General features: G+C 35.5%; 1 protein-coding gene across 1 annotated transcript; it reads right to left on the reverse strand.

The window, feature by feature from the left end:
- Positions 1-3,163: 3,163 nt before the first annotated feature.
- Positions 3,164-24,743, reverse strand: LOC110466053 (zinc finger FYVE domain-containing protein 1-like). Its single transcript, XM_021522307.1, has 11 exons — positions 23,938-24,743; positions 17,989-18,493; positions 17,170-17,375; positions 16,650-16,747; positions 13,333-13,438; positions 12,822-12,919; positions 12,156-12,270; positions 10,703-10,873; positions 10,004-10,181; positions 9,493-9,600; positions 3,164-9,126 (listed from the first exon to the last, which is right to left on the reverse strand). Exons 1-11 carry the CDS (start codon positions 24,625-24,627, stop codon positions 8,894-8,896), a joined length of 2,508 nt encoding a protein of 835 aa, XP_021377982.1. The 5' UTR covers positions 24,628-24,743; the 3' UTR covers positions 3,164-8,893.
- Positions 24,744-24,791: the final 48 nt, after the last annotated feature.

Consider the following 24,791-nt stretch of genomic DNA (forward strand, 5'->3'; position numbering starts at 1 on the left):
GGGTTTTGGAGAAGAAGATTTTTGAAATTTTAGTCAATTTTACCCTTTTTGGCCCTGCCCCTCAGGCCCCTGGGGGCTTGGGACTAAACCGGCCACTATTTTTGTTGACCTTTGTCCATGGAAGGTCCCTGCAAAATTTCATTAAAATTGGTTCAGGGGTTTTGGAGAAGAAGTTGAAAATGTAAATTGTTTACGGACGCACGATGGACGACGACGGACAAAAGGCTTTGTCTCAGGTGACCTAATAAAGAAAAATTCAAATCCTGCAAACTCAATGACTGATGTTTTCCAATCCAAAACTTTCCCAAACCAGCTGTATCAAAGCTTGTAAGCTCAAAAACATATCCAACAAATTGATAAATTAACTGATTTTCATCTCATAAGCTGAATTACTCCCAAACAATTTGTAACGTGTAAACTGAATATCCTTACTCTATTGACAAAGTGGATTTTAAGAAGCCATTTTAAGTTTTAAAAAAGACTTGACATGTGACCTTGAACTTTAGTCTTATATCAAGGTAATTTTACATTGAGCAAACTTGATGGTCAGTCTTCAACGGAGTAAGCTACAGGCCAAATAGCATGACTCGGTGTTCTCCCCAGGCTGTTTTTGCAGCATGGCACCATGCTCCTATAATTTCTTACCATGCTGCTATCCTAGATCTTCTCTGCTATATATTCATAGTAAATCTAAAGTTACCATGCTGCTTTGATTTTACATAGAGTGCTGCTTTAACAGAAATATTGAAATACCATGCTTCTTTCAAAACATTCTGGGGAGAACACTGCAGACTTTAAGCATTATGGATGTGTACAAGATGTTTAAAAGTTTCCAACATATTTAATCCTGTAAATGGTGGTAAAGATCATTTTACAAACTTGGTAGGCCTCAACTCCAGCCAGATAAAGGCAAGTATTAATGCTACCTACCTTATGGATCATAAAGAAATCACTTACAGGAAATGTTGACATCTGATGGACTGACATGTTGTGCCCTGGCTTTAGTGCTCACTAGGCCCACTGGACCAGGTGAGCAAAACAAACAAAACATTCAAACATTATAGGAATATCCAAGTTTATTCAATGAAGAACCATGACATCCAAATGCACAGAGATGATTCCTAGTCAATGTTTTTAAGTTGAATATGGTATATTTACATGGCATACGATTTTGTGACAGATTTCAATGATTTCCAATAAAAGATCAACAATGATTATTTTTTACATTTCTGATACATTTGCAAGAGATAATGAAAGATTTAAGTATAGTGAGAAAGAAAGGAAACATAACTAAAGGTACAGTTATAAAAATAGGGGATATATAACTTTCTGATATGGCATTTGAGTAGTAGCATCATTTCATTTACGAAAGATAGAATTACAGTGTCTTAAACAAAACTGCAACAACTTTTATATAATTATGGGAATCAAATTTCTTACACTTGTGCCAAAAATGCCTGATCAACAAATGACATCTCAAAATTTTAATTTATCATATTTTCAAAAATATAGAAATTAAAAAACAAAAAAAAATATGTTTATGCTGTTGCAAATCAGATTTTACCGATGACCCGAAGCAAATTTAGCAGATTTAAAAGATTGAACATCCAAGTCTACCCTCTCTTAACTAAAACCACTAAAAGAAACAATGATGTTTTTGTGCATTTTCGTCAAAATTCTGTCTCTCTGTCATGAATTGGTGACGTCATGAAGATTAAAAGTGAGGTGGAATAACATTGATCTTTCAGGGTCGAATTATTTCAATTGACCAATCAAATGCCATGTTACATCTCAAATGAATTTGAATTGAATGTTTAGGAATTAAAAGTGATCACCTGAGGATAGGAAAACAAAAAATATTTGTAAATTTTCTGATAATTCTTCAAAACTGCACTTTGAAAATTTCCATTAATGAATTGTAAAGCTAATCTGGGTTTAACAACTGGTGCCCAGTGTTTGTTATTTGCATAGTTATCTTTGTTCATGTCCATTTTGAAAAAAAATATTACATTATACTTAACTTTAATAGCAATCAATTTGTGACAAAATGCTCCTTGATGAAAAGTTTGCAGGTGAAAATAAAAGTATTTCCCAAAATTCTATATACAGAGGTTGAAAATCAGGCATACACAAAGCATGTATTCAGTAAATGGAACCATAACCTATAAGACTGGCCAACTAACCAAAAAATAACACAATAATGAAGTAAACTAGAACACTGACAGGTCAGAAAGGTCCCCGTCTTGTGGCAATATATCCCCCATAATCATCAAGAAGCAATCTGCCCATATAGCTGAGCTTGATGTTTGACATTTGAACTTCAAAAAGAATCGCAAGAAAGCAAAACATACATTTACATGTACTTAACTATGATGCAAGTCTTGTTTCCTTCCACCTCCATATTTGCTGGGCTAACAGAAATGTAAATACCGTTGTAATACTCATTTGTTAGCTTTGATTTGTTTTATTTCACCTTAAATACCTCCCCCATCAAGAGCCAGGGTCAAAGTCAGAGATCCACTTTGTCTTTGATCTTTGGACCCAAATGACCTTGACCTTTAACCCAGTGATCCTGATCTTTGGTCAGTTGAATTGTTCTTTAATTCTGACCAACTTTGCTAAACAATTTCATAACAAATGTTCATCAGCAAAAAATACAAAACTTGACCTAGAACCATTGGACCCCGTAACCTGGACATTTGGTCAGTTGACTCGGTGTTAAGTTCTGAACAACTTTGCTTCATAATACTATAAAAAATGTTCATCAGTAAAAAGATACAATATTTGACCTTGACATTGACCAAGTGACCTTCAGCTTTGGTCAGTTGACTCCTTGTTTAATTCCGACTAACTTTGCTCCAAAGTGTCATAACGAAATGTTCACCAGTGAAAATATACTAAATTTGACCTTGACCTTTGACCCAGTGACCTTGACCTTATTTAATTCTGAGCAACATTGCTTCAAAGTGTCATAACGAAATGTTCGCCAGTGATAAAATACAAAACTTAACCTTGACCTTTGACCTAATGACGTTGATCTTTAGTCAGTTGAATCATTGTTTAATTCTGACCAACATTGCTTCATCATGTCATAACAAAATGTTCATCAGTTAAAATATGTAAATTTTGTGAACTTAACATCTTGACCAAGTTTCATGTAAATCAGTCAATAAATACCAAAGTTATCAGCCAGGAACAAAATTTGTGGACAAATGGACGGACAGACAGAGTGATTACTGTAGGGCACCCTTATCTCCAACACGGGGCCCTAATTATATCAATAATGTTCATTTGACATGACTTTATAAAAAAAACTTCGCAAATTCCATGGTTACATGTTAAAATCATAGCAGTCTTCTGAATATGACAATATTTCTGCCATGGCTACATGACAATATGTCCATTTTTCTGTCATGACTACATGACAATATTTCTGTCATAATTACATAACAATATGTCAATTTTTCTGTCATGACTACATGACAATATTTCTGTCATAATTACATTACAATATGACAATATTTCTGTCATGTCTACATGACAATATGACAATATTTCTGTCATGTTTACATGACAATATGAGAATATTTCTGTCATAGCTACATAACAATATGACAATATTCTGTCATGTCTACATGACAATACATCTGTTGTTCCTAGTCTGTACCACAGTTTCACAACCAACATTCGGCTGGTAGAAGGTGACAGTGTATTTATATCCCAATCAAATAACAATAAACATAAAAACATAACAATTGTCATTGCACTATACAAATAACATATTCATGATCAAAAAAACAAATATGGTATATATACAAATGACATTTTTTCCACTTATCTCAGGAAAACAAACTATTAAAAGTGATGACCCATGTTAACAATGTTATTTGTTATACAAGAACATTTCGAACAAAGTAACAATGTCTTTGCCTATTTAACCATCTTCTTCAAAGCCCATGATGGGGGTTGTACATACATGTACAATGTACCCAAATCGTACAAAACATGAAAGATGAAGCCATTTTTTGTCTTGCAATATAAATGTATATCCTGTATATAATGTATATATATGTAGTTTATGAACCAGTTCAATGTATGTCATTTACATGTACCTCAATCTGTACTTGTACAAGATCAGGAATATTTAACTGCTGGTAGTTAACCTCCTCCACCCAATATTATACCTGGTAAGTACACTGTATATCCTTAAAGGTACCTTGTGTTTCAAAGGTGTTTTACAAACTCTTCTGGGACCCCTGGACTTAGGAATCTGCTATTGTAGGCCTACTTGTAGGTGACCACAGCCAGATCCTTTCGGGACAGCTTTATTTCATTAGCCAGTCAGAGATCACGATGTTTACCATAAATTCATAGAACTTGGAATAAATACAGATCACATTAGTGTTGGACATTTAAACACTTTGAAGTATACAAACAAAAATCAACTATAAATATGTACATGTATCATACAATTGTCAAATTCATCAAAAGATGATCATTTCTGTAATACAATGTGTATATACACGAATTAATTATTTCAATTGATCTATTTACTCTTACAAGAACATGTGGGTAGTTTTAAATAGATAATATAGGTGGTAGTGAGTTCTATTAAAGAAACATGGATTTTGTAAAGGTCCATATGATTACCTTGAATGTGATAACAGAAAATCTCTCAATTTCAATTCATTGTCATGTAACAGGTCTTTATTTTATTCAATGCCTCCGCTAGGAGTCAAACCTGAGACCTCTGGTTTACTAGTCTTACACTCTACCAAATAAGATAAAGAGAAATTCTCTCTAGCCGAGTCGGTAGGAAGTGGATAGCACCAACCGGGTGACAATCATATACTGTAAATGTACAAATATTAGCGGTAGATTTATTTTAGAGCACCGTCATGTGCTTTAAATATTGTGCTAAATTATGACTGAGCTAATTGAAGTTCCTGCATGTATATTGTTTCCTATTGCCTTATTTTCAGTTATACCAATTCATTAATGGGCCAATCTTTAACAATATGATAAAGTGCTAAAGTCGGAGTGCGCTAAAGTAAGTACACTTGCAGTAATATGAAGAAATTTTTCTAACATCCTAAATTTGCACTTATATGTATTCCAATATTAAGTTACACTAATTCTTGTTGATAAATAATACCCTTGGCTCCAAGTAAGTCAAGTTTAATACATCTTAATTACACATGTCAGGTGTACATCAAGTAGAGAAGCATTTCTTATAGTAGGCAGCGATAGATTCTTTTGTTACAGTTTAGTACAGGTTTTGATAATAATCTTAATTCTGTGGAAAATATCTGTTATGAATGGTATTTTGATTTAGAGTTGAATCTTGAAGCATCTTGTTGTTCACTGCAGGTATGAATATAAATGTCTTACAGCTTATATATATTTTCTATTGTCAAACAACCTGAACATGCAAGAGGTAAAAAAAAAAATGTTTGTTGGGTTTAATGTTTATAAGTTATTTTGAAACTGTTATTTAATTAACTGCAGCATGATGAAATACTAAAACATAGAAAAGTTGAAAAATGAAGTATTCAGAAACAATATGATGAAGAATGGAATCGGCACCATTGAATTAGCTTACTTGGCATTGTGGGTTATATAGGTTGACAGGTACACTGCACAGAAACACTACTGTGATACAAAACTTGTTAAAATCAACCAAGCCATTCAGTATGAAACATATCTAAAACATATAAATCAAAGAACACTGAATCATACAATAAAATATGAACACCATACGACGCATTGTACCATTAAAATAAATCTAACACATGAAGTTTCTTTTCCTTCTGAATGCCTGATTTTTTTGAAATACTTGATTTGGTATCAATAATGAAACATGAATACAAAATTCTAGGCACAGTATTTGGAAGGACAGATTATCTAGCCCCCAATATCCCACATGATACACATGAACTTCAATGAATAGTAATGATACTTTTTCTTTTGTTCTTTTGTTTTTAACTTGTATACTTCAAATTAAAACATAAAGCAAATTTTTTGAGACAGCAAAAGCATTTTGCAAAGAAATTTTCACCTGTCGTTAATGTTATACAAATAAAATTCCTGTGATCAAGTAGATGAGCTACAAAACCGTAAAAGTGTTCTCCTTGTGAAAAAAACACCCAGATGATTATCCTGTACTAATTTATTTATCAAACAGTATATACCTTAACATTTTGGCAACATATTGGTACTTTAAATCATTAAATATCATGAGTACACTTAATTAGGAGATAAATCTTAATCATATATCATGTATAAAATGTCAAAACTATTTACATAATTATGTTAATGTATGATGACAGAATATTCTGGAATACATTTACACAGGGAATGCTGGGTAGAATGGAATACATTTTACATTATCTGACAGATTGACTGGTGTCTTTACCAAAGACAATAATCTGCTTAAATTACAGATGTTAATTTATCACCTATATGTACCTTTGGTGATAAATCAGCATCTGTATTTTTATCAGACTGCAAAGACACCAGATAAACTCACTGAAAGAGACTGTGTACTTATCAAAAGCACACACCATCACATTTGATTGAGTGTGATCTTACAATAATACACAAATGTTATATACATAAGAAGGTTATATGCCTTTGTTCTCAAAGTACCCTATACATACATGTAGGGCTGCAACAATATATCCTGTAACGATACGTTGTAATATTTTGAATACGGTACAATTTTTTTTGGGAGGTCACAATACACTTACGATATTTTCTGGATTTTGTTGTTTCTGGACTTAATCTACTCATATCCATTCCAATATGGTGTGGACAGCTCCAGCTCGGCATGCACATCAAAAGACGTGAATTGTGTGAAACTTTAAAGGCATGCTCATTTTGGACCAAGTCTATTTCCAGATGTAATATTGCCATTAAAACTTTGCAACCTGTCTTACGTATCGTATCTTCATGTTAATGTATCGCTGCAGCCCTACATACCAGTGCTATATACTGTCATTCATATATTTTCTGGTGTAAATATTATATACTTTCTTTCCCGATTATGGTGCACAGGACTTTAATGTATTCACCAGGATACTGCTAGTCGAAGCCTGATTTAGATGAACAGCAAGTAAGTGAAAAATGGAAATCTAGTATAAAAATTGGTGAAATTCACATCTAAAATTACATGACTTTTTTTTTGTACGGAGAGTCAAAATGATCATTTGAAGGCAAGAAACTCAAAGATAATTACAAACTTTCAGATATTTCTCAAAACTCAGCTATCGGGCTTGGAACAACAAGGACGAGGATTTAAACTCACACTTTAATCAATAACAGATTTATGTGTTAATGTTCATGAATAAATATGTTCATGCTATTTAAATTTGAAATCAATTCTGGAAAAGAATGAACAAAACAAAATCAATAAAAAAATCATGAAATATAAAGATGGGTTCCCACTTGTTTTTTTGCAATAATTCATTATATAAAAGATATAACGCATTATGATTCTATTTTAGTATTTCTTGGTGATTGTCTATGAGTCCAGTCTCACCACGGCACCACAACCACAATGAGTTATTTCCAACACTGCATTACATATAGCCACATTTAGTCACACAACTTCACCTATCACACTATTTCTACTGCTAATTCACCTGATGGTCATTAAAGGTATCGTTGTGGAAGTATATAAAGACTTGACATGACGAGGTAAGGTAAAAAGCTGACAGCACGCAGGGCTTTGAAAATAGACCTGTCCCAAACCTCATAAAGAAACCATGTGCTGCAGGTTAGCTTACAGCCCATTGGGATGGGAGTTTAAGGTATATCAAAAGCAATTGGACTATAATTGCTTGATAACATCATACTGTGTGTATGCCATAAACTCCCTTTTTCAATAATGCATTACGCCAAGAAATGCTTCTCAATAATTTTGAAAATAGTGGGAGCCCTCTTTATGTAAACTGAGATTATCCTTGCTGATATGACAAAAATGATATACAAAGTATATTGAAACAACTATATATTGTTGCTAATTGTTCTTGTGCTCTTAAGATGAATACAGATATGGAAATGTAAAGAGGAATGTTAATACCTTATTACAATTTCTTGTGTTTTCCTTCACCAGACCATACAGTTAATTTTGACTTTACTGACATCAAGAAAGACAGAATCATTGTCCAACAATACAGTGTAGTCGCAAATTAAGGGCTAAATATAAAGAAGTCAGTATCTTGGGGCCACAAAATCATGTCAAACAGTGCAGGATATCCTTAAAGTCAGGTGTCAGTAAAGTCAAGTTTAACTTGATAGTTTGAGCTTCTCAATCTGTGTACCAATAGCACCAGAGACAAACTGAGGGAATCTCCAGCTTCTGAATCTGCTAACCAATCAAATGGAGACAGAGGGAACCAATCAAATGGAGACAGAGGGAACCAATCAAATGGAGATAGAGGGAACCAATCAAATGGAGACAGAGGGAACCAATCAAATGGAGATTCTGAAACAGGTTCAGAATACGGAACTGTAAGTCCCTAGTCTTTGTTTACTAATTGTATTCATATTTAAAAAGTAATTTTCCCTTCTTTTTTACTGACCTGTAAGGTATTTGAATATTCGTTTATAGTAATCAAGTTCCTCATCATTATTAAAAGTACTGTAAAAGTGATCTTTTACAACGTTACTCCACCCATAATTCTGCAGTCTATTATGTGCATAGCCACCTCTCCTATCACAGCTGGCCTGACTAAAAATCTTCAGATTCATCAGGAACATTCCTCTTCGCTCTTCTGACAGTCAGCCATTCACATTATACACTATCTATACCCTGACAGGGCGATTCCTGTTTCAGTTCCGACGCTAAATTCAATATAATGTGTCTGGTCCCAGAAAGGGACAATTTGAATCACAGTTGGTCTGCCTTGTCCTCACACTTCTTACAAACCCTTACAGGGTAGTCCCATCCCCTGATAGGAACTGGCAGTTTACTTGGAGAGCATGTCTCACACACGCCTTTCCCACAAGCTCTACAGTGATGGATAGCCCGCTTAGGTCCAAATTCCTCTTTGCACACACAACAGTTCTTTATTTCGATATCTGGTATCCAGTAAGCTGGCCTAGCAGTGTCCTTCAGCATGTCTAGTGAAACAAAAGGAATCTCATTTGTCCAGTAAGATTTTAATGGGCTATAAAGGGGTTTGGTGGCATATCAAGGGAGGCATATAAAGTGACTATTAAGAGAAAGGAACATGGGGACCTTGAAAAACTAAAACATTTTGTTTTGTTTCTTGAGTGTTAATTTATCACCTCTGCTTTAGTTAAATCCCAAATTTGTTTCTGATAGCTAATACCAAAGTTATAAATGGCAAATTATGCTAAAACAGCAGTACGATACATAAAATATGATAAAAGATCATGAAAATTTCAGAATACAACATCATGTTAACACTATATAATTATATGAGGAACATGAAACAAATATAAGACTCATGTCTCTGAACATACCCAGTGGATAGTTGAAAGTTGAGGCTGCCACACCAATCGCTGAGGACACTGCTTCCCCTACACGTCTGGCAGTTGTCTGGGAGTTACTACCAGTACTGTCAGCTGAGCCTGTTCAAAGGTAACAATAGACATGTAGTCAACAACATTTAGGTAAACAATGATACACATATAACATTACAGAAACAAGTAGACAATACAGTTGTTTCAGGCCTTATCAGTCTACAGACAAAACTATTTCCCCAAATCCGACAGAAAATAGTTCTTACTTACCTAATAAGACATGAAACAACTGTTTTGTTAGGTATCCGACAAACATATGACCAATGAAAAGCAAAATGTCAAGTACTGGTAAGCAAACACCAGTTTATCACTTGACCAGTCAACAATTATACAGTAGCAAATACCAGTTCATCTCACAGTCAAACATTGTCATAAGGGTACAAAAAGTAGTGTATTTCCTTAAAGAGTCGTGTAACAACAGCACATGATCTCCGTGTATCTCAGTTCTCACCTGTCATCTTGTCTGCGCTGAAACAGTTGTTACATACACGAACTGCAACACTCTCTCCCCAGCCTCTCTCTGGAACTGGTTTCCGATGAGATGAACAAGCATCACAAAAGCCCTTCCCACATGCTCGACAATGGTGTTTCTGTTCATTCTCCAGCTTCACAGAGCAAATACTGCATTCCTACAGACACAATATGTGTGGTCAGAAATCTTTTACCAAACACAATCGGTATATATAGTGTGCTATGTATAAAGGCTATAGTCATTTATAAAACATAATGTTTTCATGTTATATTGTACATTGTATTAATAAAAAAAACTTCTTCTCAGTATTCCTTGTAAAAAGAGACATTTAGATATTCCATAATTTATATTTACCCTAATTTCATTAATCTGCAATAGCAAATTATAACTACATGATTGTATATTCAAACACGAAAAGTAATGAAAGAATACCAAAAAAACCCATTTTCCACTGATAACTAGTTCATGTCTTTCAGTCCTTTCTGGAGTATTACCAGACAGAACAATAAACTAGAAAATATGTTTCCTAGAAGTGATGGCTATTCATTACTAGAGATTTGAAAATTAGAGTGAATGTAAGTATTTATTTTACTACGTTCCATGTAGAAACATTATAGATAAAATTTAAAATATACTGTTTTATTCCTGTCCAGCATGTGATTGCTTTATAAAGCCTACCTTGACCTGTGTGTTGGGTACCCAGTAATCTGGAGCAATTCTGTCGGCCATCCAATCCGACAACATCTTGGTAGGTCGTGACCCCACACTGCTGATGGAATCTGCGATGTAGTGCATACCATCCACCAATTTACGGGCCGCGTTCTGAGCACCTTGTAAGTTCTGAAGCCCCTACACAACATACAATTGTAGTGGAAAACTGTGAATCATAAATATCTTTTAAATATTCATCTCTACTGCAGTTGATGATTTACAGTGTGTTCCCTCATTATTGATGTAGAAGTGTTTTTACAATTTTTTTTTAAAATATTGTGAAAACTGTTTAACTTGGAAAAATCCAAGAGGCCCAATGGGCATGCATCGCTCACCTGGTATTAATCTCACACTTGTAATCTTAAAAGTGGACGAAAATACAGCTACAGGCAGAATATCAGTGTTTGATTCATAAAAACCAATTAAAAGATTTAAACATATGACGCCTGTGACCTTGAATGTCGTACAAGGACATCAGGTTGAGAGAGTGGATCAAGGTCATTCATCTGAACAAACTTGGTAGTCCTTCATCCCAGCATGCTACAGGCCTAATTTCAGTACCCTGGGCCTTTTGGTTATTGAGAAGTTGTTTGAAAATTTTAAAACATTTGACCCCTGTGACCTTGAAAATTGGTCAAGGTCATTAATTTTAACAAACTTGGTAGCCCTTCATCCCAGCATGCTACAGGTCCAATATCAGTACCCTGGGCCTTTTGGTTATTGAGAAGAAGTTGTTTGAAGATTTTAAGACATTTGACCCCTTTGACCTTGAAAGTTGGTCAAGGTCATACATTTTAAAACTTGGTAGCCCTTCATCCCAGCATGCTACAGGTCCAATATCAGTACCCTGGGCCTTTTGGTTATTGAGAAGAAGTTGTTTGAAGATTTTAACATATTTGACCCCTGTGACCTTGAAAGTAGGTCAAGGTCATTTATTTTTACAAACTTTGTAGCCCTTCATCCTAGCATGCTTCAGGCCTAATATCAGTACCCTGGGCCTTTTGGTTATTGAGAAAAAGTTGTTTAAAGTAAAAAGTTGACGCCGGACGGACGGATGGACGCCGGACGCTGCACCATGGCATAAGCTCACTTGCCCTTCAGGCAGGTGAGCTAAAAAACAGAATACTTAGTTATGAACCAAGCAGACTAAATTCAAATTCTGTTTTTATACATTACAGGATCACAAATATCTGCTCTGAAGAATGTGTTGAATGTTCTTCCCTTTTTCGAACAGTACATCATTTATAGTTTATGAAATTACCTGATAGTGTCATAAACAGTATATTTTTATGGAATTTTATTTTTATCTATCTATCATTAAGTATACTTCAATACCTGAAAGTCTGTTTTTAAGAATATTTTTCTTACTATCTTCTACTACACCACCCAGCCCTCATATTTTTATAACCATCTTACTTACATCAGGCCATACATGTCTAATATCTACAGTAACAGCCTCCTCTGCCTCACTGTTGCCATACCACTTCTCCCGACTTCGGTATATAACACCACAGTGGGGGCACTCTAGAATTTCCCTGTAGTGAAAGTATAAAAACACATGATTACAATGCAAGAGATTACAAATACATACTCTGATTAACAACATATTGGATTAACCTAACAATCCCTGCAGTTTTCATACAGTTACCTCCCTTAAATTTCGAATTAAGCACAAGTGGGCCAGCGGGGCTACCGTTGCCAAGTGAGCACAGTTAGTTAGGGAAACAGTTATGAAAGGAGGTCCTGGCTTCAAATCTGGTCTGGCCACATAACATTTTTATACTCCAAACACTTTTTTTTCTTTTGCTTTTTTTCATCCTTTTTTTATAAGACAATTTTCCTTTTGCTTTTTTCATCCTTTTTTTATTAGACATTGCATAAGGTATGTGGGGGTTTTTCATTTTATTTTCAGAATTTATTTATGAAAGCTATGGTCATGCAGAGAAATTCCAATGCATATTTAAAGGTTTTAGCTGTGATATAGGAGTCCCTGTTGATACCTAAGATGCTTTAAATCAGAACACCTGCACAGATCTATATCAGAGCATCGATCTTGATCATGTAAGATCAAACTGTTAGCTCTCACCCTGCCCAGACGTATTTAGCAAAACCCATCCAAGCGTTGTCCTTTGATTCAGATGTCTTAAGCACCACAATGTTCTGTTTTCCTGCCATCCAGCACCGCTACAAAGATGGAATCAATACATTTTATATATACATCTATATATATCATCTATCAGAAAGGGTATTAATATGTTAAATTACATCTCCAGCTAAATGACCTACACCTAACTAGTAAACTGCTAGAAACAGTGTGTATACATACTCTTATCAGTAGGCAAAATGTCTCATAATCAAGCAATGAAAATATATTTACAAACAATGTCATTACATCACTACCGAGATGAACAATGTTAATGGTTCACCCAATCATAATTTGACAAAGAGGCCACTTTGTCTCTAAATATAGCAACATGTTTACACATATCCTGTCTTTCTATGAAGTAAATCTTTGATACATACATATTTCTAAACTGATGAATCCTATTTGAAATGTCACAGAATATTAAGTATGAACAGCTTCTGACAACACTGACCTTACACAGGTAGACCTTGTTACCAAACTGATGTTGGTATTTACATCGCTTGTCTGTGTCGTGTGGCTGGTCGGCCTTGTGATTCATACTGTGACAGCAACTCTCCCTAAAACAAACACATTATATATTCTCAAATCATCACGTTTCTAATTCAATTCTGAACAGGTCAAAATTATCCAAAGTTCATTCAAGTGATTTCTAAATTCATGCATCTATCAATTAAAATAAATATATAGCCATCAGAAAATTCTTCTTAACAATGTATTTGGTCTGGATAGAGATGCTGCTAGAAAGGTTTCAATTATACCTAATTTTAAACTCAAAACAAAAGATACATGTCTTAACCTAGGACATCACTTTAATTTACTGAAAATCATTGGCAAAGAATTTATAGAAATGTGAAGAAGTGAAAATATGCATTAATCTAGGTCTTAACTAGAAAATGTAAAGGATACATATAGGCCTTAACTCCTCCTTTGATGGAAATGGTGTTCAACACAAAATTCAACCAAAGAACAGAGGTCAACACAAGGTCTAACAAAGGAAATATTTAACAAAAGAAATGGCACTGAATGGAAAATAAAACTCAAGAAATGAATCTAAATGCAAAGTCTACCTATGTGAGTAAAGGGACAATTTTAATGTCACAGTGACATACATCTGATATATAGGTATAGTATTCCTAAAGATGTATCTATTTATAATGATGTTTAAAAGCTGCTGGACTTCTATTATTAGAGTGATAGAGCACAGACAGAAAAGGAAAACACTGAATGACCCCTCCACTAGGGCATGAGGGTATACACACTAAATGACCCTTCCACTATGGCATAGGGGTATAAACACTAAATGACCCTTCCACTATGGCATAGGGGGATAAACACTAAATGACCCTTCCACTATGGCATAGGGGTATAAACCCTAAATGACCCTTCCACTATGGCATAGGGGTATAAACACTAAATGACCCTTCCACTATGGCATAGGTAAAAAACACTTAATGACCCTTCCACTATGGCATAGGGGTATAAACACTAAATGACCCTTCCACTATGGTATAGGGGTATAAACACTAAATGCCCCCTCCACTATGGTATAGGGGTATAAACCCTAAATGACCCCCTCCACTATGGTATAGGGGTATAAACCCTAAATGACCCCTCCACTATGGTATAGGGGTAATAACACTAAATGACCCCCTCCACTAAGGTATAGGGGTATAAACACTAAATGACCCCTCCACTATGGTATAGGGGTAATAACACTAAATGACCCCCTCCACTATGGTATAGGGGTATAAACACTAAATTACCCCTCCACTATGGCATAGGGGTATAAACACTAAATGACCCTTCCACTATGGTATAGTGGTATAAACACTAAATGACCCTTACACTATGGCATAGGGGTATAAACACTAAATGATCCTTCCACTATGGTATAGGGGTATAAATACTAAATGACCCTTCCACTATGGTATAGGGGAATAAACACTAAATGACCCCTCCACTATGGGATAGGGGTATAAACACTAAATGACCCCTCGACTATGGCATAGGGGTATAAACACTAAATGACCCTTCCACTATGATATAGGGGTATAAACACTAAATGACCCTTACACTATGGCATAGGGGTATAAACACTATATGATCCTTCCACTATGGTATAGTGGTATAAACACTAAATGACCCTTCCACTATGGTATAGGGGTATAAACACTAAATGACCCCTCCACTATGGTATAGGGGTATAAACACTAAATGACCCCTCCACTATGGTATAGGGGTATAAACACTATATGACCCTTCCACTATGGTATAGTGGTATAAACACTAAATGACCTTTCCACTATGGTATAGGGGTATAAACACTAAATGACCTTTCCACTATGGTATAGAGGTATAAACACTAAATGACCTTTCCACTATGGTATAGAGGTATAAACACTAAATGACCTTTCCACTATGGTATAGGGGTATAACCACTAAATGACCCTTCCACTATGGTATAGGGGAATAAACACTAAATGACCCCTCCACTATGGTATAGGGGGGTATAAACACTAAATGACCCTTCCCCTATGGTATAGGGGTATAAACAATAAATGACCCTTCCACTATGGAATAGGGGTATAAACACTAAATGACCCTTACAATATGGTATAGGGGTATAAACACTAAATGCCCCTTCCACTATGGTATAGGGGTATAAACCCTAAATGACCCCTCCACTATGGTATAGGGGAATAAACACTAAATGACCCTTACACTATGGTATAGGGGTATAAACACTAAATGGCCCTTCCACTATGGTATAGGGGTATAAACACAAAATGACCCTTCCACTATGGTATAGGGGAATAAACACTATATGACCCTTCCACTATGGTATGGGGGTATAAACACTATATGACCCTCCCACTATGGAATAGCGGCATAAACACTAAATGAACCTTCCACTATGGTATAGGGGTATAAACCCTAAATGACCCCTCCACTATGGTATAGGGGCATAAACACTAAATGACCCCTCCACTATGGTATAGGGGCATAAACACTAAATGACACCTCCACTATGGCATAGGGGTATAAACACTAAATGACCCTTACAATATGGTATAGGGGTATAAACACTAAATGACCTTTCCACTATGGGATAGGGGTATAAACACTATATGACCCTTCCACTATGGTGTAGTGGTATAAACACTAAATGACCCTTACACTATGGGATAGGGGTATAAACACTATATGACCCTCCCACTATGGTATAGTGGTATAAACACTGAATGACCCTTCCACTATGGTATAGTGGTCTAAACACTAAATGACCCTTCCACTATGATATAGGGGTATAAACACTAAATGACCCCTCGACTATGGTATAGTGGTATAAACACTAAGTGACCCTTACACTATGGTATAGGGGTATAAACACTATATGACCCTTCCACTATGGTATAGAGGTATAAACACTAAATGACCTTTCCACTATGGTATAGAGGTATAAACACTAAATGACCTTTCCACTATGGTATAGGGGTATAAGCACTAAATGACCCTGCCACTATGGCATAGGGGTATAAACACTAAATGACCCTGCCACTATGGTATAGGGGTATAAACACTGAATGACCCTTCCACTATGGTATAGGGGAATAAACACTATATGACCCTTCCACTATGGCATCGTGGTATAAACACTAAATGACCCTTCCATTATGGTATAGTGGTATAAACACTAAATGACCCCTCCACTATGGTGTGGGGGTATACGTATAAACAATCAAGTGTAGGTTAATTTGTTTCACATACCCACAACACAGACACTTTACAGAGCAGGTAAACATCTGGTCAGGAAATGTTCCAAACACTGGCTTCTCAATCTCACCACTGAACTTGTCATTCAAATTCTGAAACACATTCGGCATAGTATGAAATACGCAAAATAAAAGCACAATATAATTTGTTCACAAAAATTGTAAAGACCTATATATATATGGGGATGAAGGGGGGTAAGCAGCAATGGGGGGGGGGGAAAGTATCAAGAAAACTAAAAAATACATTGTGGATTACAGGAAATAAAATATTGTTGGTGTGGGGGTTCATTAGACAATCATACACCCTCTCCATATTTATTTAAACATAATGTGCAATTTTAATTGAATTAAAAAATAATTTAAAGAACAAGAACTTTCAGGAAAATCATGAAATTATTTATGTTAATGTGTGAAGTATTGAATATATAAAAATATATATTTAATCTTATTCTTATCTGTTTCTAGTTATACAATCAGAAAAGTAGACACAATGCTAAAAAAACATGATAGCTAACCTTAAGTGTCATGTACACAACCTCTGGCTTTCTAGCAGCCCTATGAGACTTGTTTTCCAGTAGTAGTTGTAGTTCAGCTTGAAATTGTCTAAAGTCTGTTTTGGTCCCTTTGGTCCTTGTCCCAACATATTTCAGGTCCTTAAAATGCATTGGACACTCCAGCTGCTGGAACTTGTCTAAAAGGTCACTCTCTGCAGGCTTACCACCTGTTTAAATTAAATTGACATTAAAAATTAATTACATCTATATGAAACACAGTGCATGTAAGTTGATGAAACAAAATAAATTGAATTACATATATTATATATCATCTTTAGTACCTATATTATTATGTATTAAAAATGCTGTGTATTTTTTACATTAAATTGCATATATATAGAAAGTTCAAGTTTTTTTGTTTTCAGCCTCTTTAATGCCCTTGGGTGAAGGAAAATCCAGAGAGTAGAATTCTCTACTCGTCAGCTCTTGGCTGACAATTGTTCATAAAGTGTAGGACTGGCAGTGGTCCTGAGTTCTACCCTTGCAGTTTCTCTGTATTTTTTTTTTAATTTCCATTTCCATTTTCAAAGAATCATAATTCAAACAACTATATTTTTGTAAAATGCATCACAACATGTGCTTTTTTATGGAATATATTCTCTGAAAAATGAAAAATTTCACAAAAGTAATATTACATGTACAGTACTACAGTCAAACTTGCTGGTACCCTTTATCTTAAATTTAATAACATAATAAATACACTTTCTTTTTAAAATTTTCAATTCATGAAACCCTAAATTTCTTTCTGAAACAGCACAAATTCATCCAGAAATCACAAACCATTGCCTTCTCCAAGAACTTTGGTGTTGGTTGTCTCGTGGAAAACTATCACAGAGGGATGGAGGTCTGCCACACTTTTTCGACATCGCTTGGCAGCGGCCTGTAGCTCCCTAGAGAAGTGTTTGGTATATGCTGTAGAAGCATCACACAGGAACTGAAACATGTCGTTGTGAAGACGTTCTGCGCGAGTACGATAAATAACAACGTCTGATATTGCCAGGATCTTCAGCAGAAGTCTTGATCTCTGGTTTTGATTTGCTGTTGCACCTAGAAATCCTTCAGTGTCAATCACAATGGCTTTAGTGACGGGGTCGTAACAAGCCCAGACTCCTATAGTACAGGAGTCTTGATGGGCCGAAGTCTGAAAAACCTCTTTTCCACCGAAAAATGTGTAATTCAGAGTATAGGACTTCCCGTCACCCGTGTTTCCAAAGATGGATACGACTTTCACTTGTTCCTCTTCATCACAACCAAGTTTTACCAAAAATTCATTTATATCATCAACCTAAAAAAAAACAAGAAAAAAAATGTGGTGTTTTAAATACAAAATCAAATGTCAACCTTATTTATCATTTGAAAATAATTATACTACATTTAAATTTAAAAGCACAAGACCCAGGGGCCCTAATACATCAAGTATCTCCAGATCTCACCATGTCTTTCGGTTTTAAATTTATGTCCAATATGGTTCATATATATATCGAAACAGTACAGAAAATATAAGTAGAAAACAGGTAAACATTTAGCTATGAGTCCTTTATACACCTATATTGTAACAATTAGGGCTGCCATGATCACAATATATTGAAAAAGAGTACCGCGGGGCGGAACAAAATTTGCCCGTCGAATGCCATATAGTGTTATATACTTTCTTACATTGATATAAGATCTGCATCATTCTAAGAGTGGTTAGCTGATATGCTATATAAAATGTAGGAGAAAATCTTCGGACAAAAAATCAAACACTGAAATGAACAAAAGGCAATTTATTTTGCAAAAATCGTCGAATCGAAATTCTTTTAAAGGAAACACAACTTCATATCATGATTATTAAGTATACCAAGTTTCAAAGAGATCCGTTGAAAAATGTAGGAGGAGATTGCCGGACAAAAATCAAATACTGAAATGAACAAAGGGCAATAACTTTTGAAAAAAATTGTTGAATCAAAATTCTTTTAGGGGAGACACAACTTCATATCATGATTATAATGTATACTAAGTTTCAAATAGATTGGTCGAAAAATGTAGGAGGAGATTGCCGGACAAAAATCAAATACTGAAATGAACAAAGGGCAATAACTTTTGTAAAAATTGTTGAATCAAAATTCTTTAAAGGGAGACACAACTTCATATCATGATTATAATGTATACTAAGTTTCAAATAGATTGGTCGAAAAATGTAGGAGGAGATTGCCGGACAAAAATCAAATACTGAAATGAACAAAGGGCAATAACTTTTGTAAAAATTGTTGAATCAAAATTCTTTAAAGGGAGACACAACTTCATATCATGATTATAATGTATACTAAGTTTCAAATAGATTGGTCGAAAAATGTAGGAGGAGATTGCCGGACAAACAAAATTTACGCCGACCAGCCGGACAACGCCATACCATAATACTACCAAAATTTGACGGTTGTATAAAAACAGGTATATCGCAATACACAGGTATATCGTATCGTACCACGATCCAGAGATGAAATAATGCTGTATGGCAATATTTTTTTAAAGGTTATATTTATGCATCTAATTCTGCTTGGTGTTTTAACTTTGCAAATTACTACAAATTCTAACAGATATGCCAATAAATATAAAACAGGCTTTTAATAGTGGTTGGAATTAGTTCAAATTTTGTAATCGATGGTTGGTTTGACAAATTTTTTAAATCTTTTAGATCCATATTATATATGATTATGTTTGATAAAATTCTGATAACTTATTATAAAATTGAGCACATCTTTCAAATGACAATATATCGGGATACGTATCACAATATATTCATTCTGCATTGCAATATATTGTGATACACTCTTGGCGTATTGTGACACCCCTAGCAACAATGTTAAAAACTTTGTAAAAGAATGCAATTGTGTTGCTCTATTGAAACAAGGTATCTTTTGGTAGGGTATTTGTTAAAAGACTGGAGGCAACACTAAACAGAACATTCAGTTTGGGTTTTCAAAACTAGCTGTAGTTTTTTGCCTTTACTTAGTGCCATAGTGCCTGAGGACTGTCCTGAGGTCAAGTTACACATATGTTCATAAGAAGCACTGAAGAGACCAGCATTGGTCTAGATCAGTTTTCTACTTTAAATCATTTTATATGACATACATCTGTGATGACAATGTTACTCCTCCCGGCCTCTTAACACCCAACCAAAAAATAAACAACTTACGAAAGATATAGCCTTTAATAAAGTACAACATGTATCACTGGCCAAAAACCTCCCAGAAACCAATACACTATGATAGGTTGTGAATTTTGCACAGGGACAGCCCTCATGGATCTTTATCAATTGTATTTTGGTAAGATGGGGTCAATTAAGTCATATTTTTTTCTCATCTATTGAACAACCTCACATTTTAGTGGTTAAATTTGTTGTGTAATTAGTGACAAGACTCGGGGTACGGACATTTTAGTACTCGGTCATTTCAGTGCTTATTTAATACATTTGAGTTTTCCCATAAAGTGGTTTCAATAACATCGGTACTTCCAAAGAGACATTTCAATTTTTTAAAAGATTTTCAGCACTGGGACTAATGTTTTGACTTAGTACTTTGTTTCCTATTTTTGTGTTGAAGTTTTTTTTAAATAAACTTTATTTTATTTTACAACAATTATGAAACAAGTTTTTACAACTTATATTAATCACTCTTGTTGGCCCAAATGCTAGCATGGTGGGGGGGGGGGCTTAATGTGGGAGGAAACCGGAGTACCTGGAGAAAACCCACGTGGTTGGGCAGGTGACCCCATACCTTTTCACATTCGATCGGGGAAGCAAACCCTGGCCGCCTTGATGAAAAGCAAGTGGCTATCCACTGCCCCACCCGACCACCTATGTTTTTATTACATACGAATCTTTGGCATTTTCTGTCTTTAGAAAATGTACAGAAACATTCCAATCTCAGGTATGAAGGCTACTGAGTAACAAAACATCAAGGATCCATGCATGTTCAGAGAAACAAGAGATCCCAAAGGGATCTTCGTGCCCACCATTGTACCATCTTCATTACTTCTTTGTCAGTTTGATCTTTTCTCTTCTTTTCTCTAATCTGTTTGATCGAGTCATGTTAACAGTAAATTCACCTCCAGTACTTCCTGGGAATACATTTACACTAACAAACCTTAACTAACTGTCAAAATCAAACATTTGTTTATCCGATCAGTCTCATAAAAAAAACATGCACACCTACATACCAAGGGGAACCTCCATGTCAAGTTTGAGAAAGATCTCTCCAGTCCTTATTTAGAAATAGCTATTACAAACCTTCACTGTCAAAATTCAAGATGGCTGCCTATCAGCCATTTTGTTAAACTGATCAGTCTTAAAAGTAAACATGCACAACGAGACACGAAGGAGAACCTACATATAAAATTTGAGAAAGATCCCTCCAGTGCTTCCTAAGAAATAGCGATAACAAACTTTCACTGTAAAAATCCAAGATTGCTGCCTGTCAACCATTTTGTTTATTTGATCATTCTCATAAAAAAACATGCACAACTACAGACGAAGAACCTACATGTTTAATTTGAGAAAGAGCGATAACAAACATTCACTGTCAAAATCCAAGATGGCTGCCTGTCTGCCATTTTGTTATCTGATCATTCTCAAAATTAAACATGCACAACTGCAGATCATGGGGAGCCTACATAACAAATTTGGGAAAGATCCCTCAAGTACTCCTGAGAAATAGCGTTAGCAAACCTTTAATGTCACAATCAAAGATGGTGGCCTGTCGGCCATTTTGTTTATATGAACAGTCTCAATATTTAACATGCACAACAACAGACCAAGGGTAACCTACAAATTAAATTTGAGAAAGATCTCTCCAGTACTTCCTGTGAAATAGCCATAACAATCCTTCACTGTCAAAGTCCAAGATATCTAACTGTCTGCCATTTTGTTCATGCACAACAAATTTGGGAAAGATCCCTCAAGTACTCCCTGAGAAATAGCGATAACAAACCTTTAATGTCACAATCCAAGATGATGGCCTGTCAGCCATTTTGTTTATATGATCAGTCTTAAAATTAAACATGTACATGCAACTACAGACCATGGGGAAGCTAAATATAAAATTTGAGAAAAAATTCTAGTACTTCCTGAGAAATAGACGTGACAAACCTTCACTGTCAAAATCCAAGATGGCTGCCTGTCTGCCATTTTGTTTATCTGATCAGTCTCAAAATTATATAGGCACAACAAGAGGCCCAAGGGCCTTAGCGGTCACCTGAGTAATATCATAGGTACTGGTAGCTTTATTTTATTGTTTAGATGTGATGTGGAAATCAGCATGTAAACTAAGTGAAATACAATACTTGTCATGTCATCAAAGGACAAAAATTTTAAAATAGTTGTAAATGTTCTCTTTGGGGCCCCGCTCTAACCCCTGGGGATGGGGCAGGAATTCCAAATTTACAATGTGATACCGTCATCCACCAAAGATGATTCTGACCAAGTAAAAATAATTTCCAACAGAAAATTGTCAAAATATACCCAAAAGTGTTGTTTCCCTATATAAACCATTGTAAACTTTACCCCCTCCCCAAGGGAGAACAGATAGCTTGGGGGTCCTGAAATTTACAATTTAAATAAAGCCCCTGATGATCTTTCCATCCATGCAGAGAAAATGACTGTAATACCTCTGAGTCTGGAGAAGAAGATTTTTGAAATATTGGTAAATTTTCCCTTTTGGGCCCCGCCCTGGCCCCTAGGGTTGGGGTAGGAATCCCAATTTTACAATTTGGTAGCCTCATCTACCAAGGTTGATTCTGACCAAGTTTGAAAAAAATCCATCCTCTGGTTCTTGACAAGAAGTTGATTATGTAAAAAGTTTACGCACGACGGACAGAAAGTGATTGGAATAGGTCACTTGAGCAAAGCTCAGGTGACCTAACTAGGGACCAAGGGGAACCTACATATACAATTTGAGAAAGATTCCTCTGGTACTTCCTGACACATAGAGATAACAAGAATTGTTTAAGGACCAACAGACCATGGACCACAGAGGCAGGACGATTTGAATAGCTCACGATCAGATGATGGTGGGCTAAAAATTTAATTGAACATATGATAATGAGGAATTCCAAGACTCTATCAATCTATAGAAAAATTATGAGGAATGAGGAATTCCATTCTAAACATAAGACAGCAATTCATATTGTTGGTTTCAGGTGGTTTCGCCCTTAATCCTGTTCGCCCCGGATTGTTTCGCACCAAGTTGTTTGGCTCTAAAAACATTTATAGAGTGAAACGTTTTAGACCTGATTAGTTGTAAAGGGCTAAGACAGTCTAATATGAAACTTTTCTAAGTCTCCCCTAGTTTTCTTTGTCATTAGACTCATAATCATTATATTTGTATGTGGTTGACAAGATCTGCACATACAATGTAGCTACACCTGCATGAAATTAGCCTTCTGACAACACAATTGTTTGTGAGGCATGACATTTTAGAAGCTTTTTTAAACACTTAAAACATTTTAACAGATGCTTATCACTTACAAATATATGTTTATGTTAGGGCATAATAACCTTTTGCAAACTGGATTTAGGGCGAAACAACACATAGTGCAAACAGGATTAAGGGCGAAACAACCCGGAACCATATTGTTCTAGTCAGCCATCAATGATGATGATGATCGATTCATGGCCGACACTCTACCAACTCAGTCAACTGAGCTCTCTAGTGTCCAATGATTACAAACCCCATGTTAGGGGAACAAATATACCTGTAACTTTTCCTGACCATCAAGAAGCATGAAACTTTGACTGCTGTAATGCTGTTCATCTATTTGACTAGCAGCCAGTTCTTCCTCAATGTTAATAATGTCTTTCTCGGTTGAGTTTAGGCACAAATCAGGCATGCTTCCATTCTGACTGTTTCTAGAATTTGCGCTGTTGAAAGAATCCATACTGCTTGTCACTTCTTGGTCAACTTGTATTTGTGGACAAGATACAAAGGTCAAGGAAGTGTCTTGGATATCAACAGGAGAAGTCGGCTTTACGATAGATTCCAACTTTTTCTTTGCTTCCCGAGATTTATAATCTTTGAAATTCGTTTTCCTGTGTGTTCTTCTAGGTCCTCTGTGATAAAACTCAAAACAAGTAAAGCAAAAGTTGATATTGCAAACTTCACAGTGAAGGTCTGCGAAGTTTATAGCAGTACACTGTCGGCTGCTATCAGCATTTGATATCTGGCAAAGCAAATCAAACGACGGAGGAACTATATGAGAACACTCATGAAATTCAAATTTTGGACTGGACTGGTGTATACTTGTGACGCAATCATAACATTGGTCTGTACGACAGTCGTCACAGTGAAAGGTCGCCGCAGCTCTTTCGGATTTGCAACAGAGTTTTTCAGCACAATAACGCTTTGATGTTTTACATCTATCAAACTTCCGCGGTACCGAAGTCATAATTGACTTTTAGCAAACATTAAAAAAAGCGATCGTCTAGTCGACTGGTCACTCATTTGTCTGTATATTGGGGGTATGATTTTAGATGAATCGTCTGTGTTGTTTTCAATAGTCATTTCCGCAAATAGACGAATCATACTCTTCTAAGCGATTGGCCGAATAGC

Source organism: Mizuhopecten yessoensis, unplaced genomic scaffold (assembly GCF_002113885.1).
Source record: "Mizuhopecten yessoensis strain PY_sf001 unplaced genomic scaffold, ASM211388v2 scaffold11115, whole genome shotgun sequence".
Taxonomy (NCBI): domain Eukaryota; kingdom Metazoa; phylum Mollusca; class Bivalvia; order Pectinida; family Pectinidae; genus Mizuhopecten; species Mizuhopecten yessoensis.

What these genes read in the sequence shown, in the direction of transcription:
- LOC110466053 (XM_021522307.1), bottom strand. Translation starts at nt 24,627, where the DNA reads ATGACTTCGGTACCGCGGAAGTTTGATAGATGTAAAACATCAAAGCGT. An exon ending in AGTTCTTGGAGAAGGCAATG is followed by an intron (nt 17,376 to 17,988) that starts GTTTGTGATTTC and finishes TAATTTAAACAG; the next exon opens with GTGGTAAGCCTGCAGAGAGT. An exon ending in TTAGACATGTATGGCCTGAT is followed by an intron (nt 10,874 to 12,155) that starts GTAAGTAAGATG and finishes TATGTTGTGTAG; the next exon opens with GGGCTTCAGAACTTACAAGG.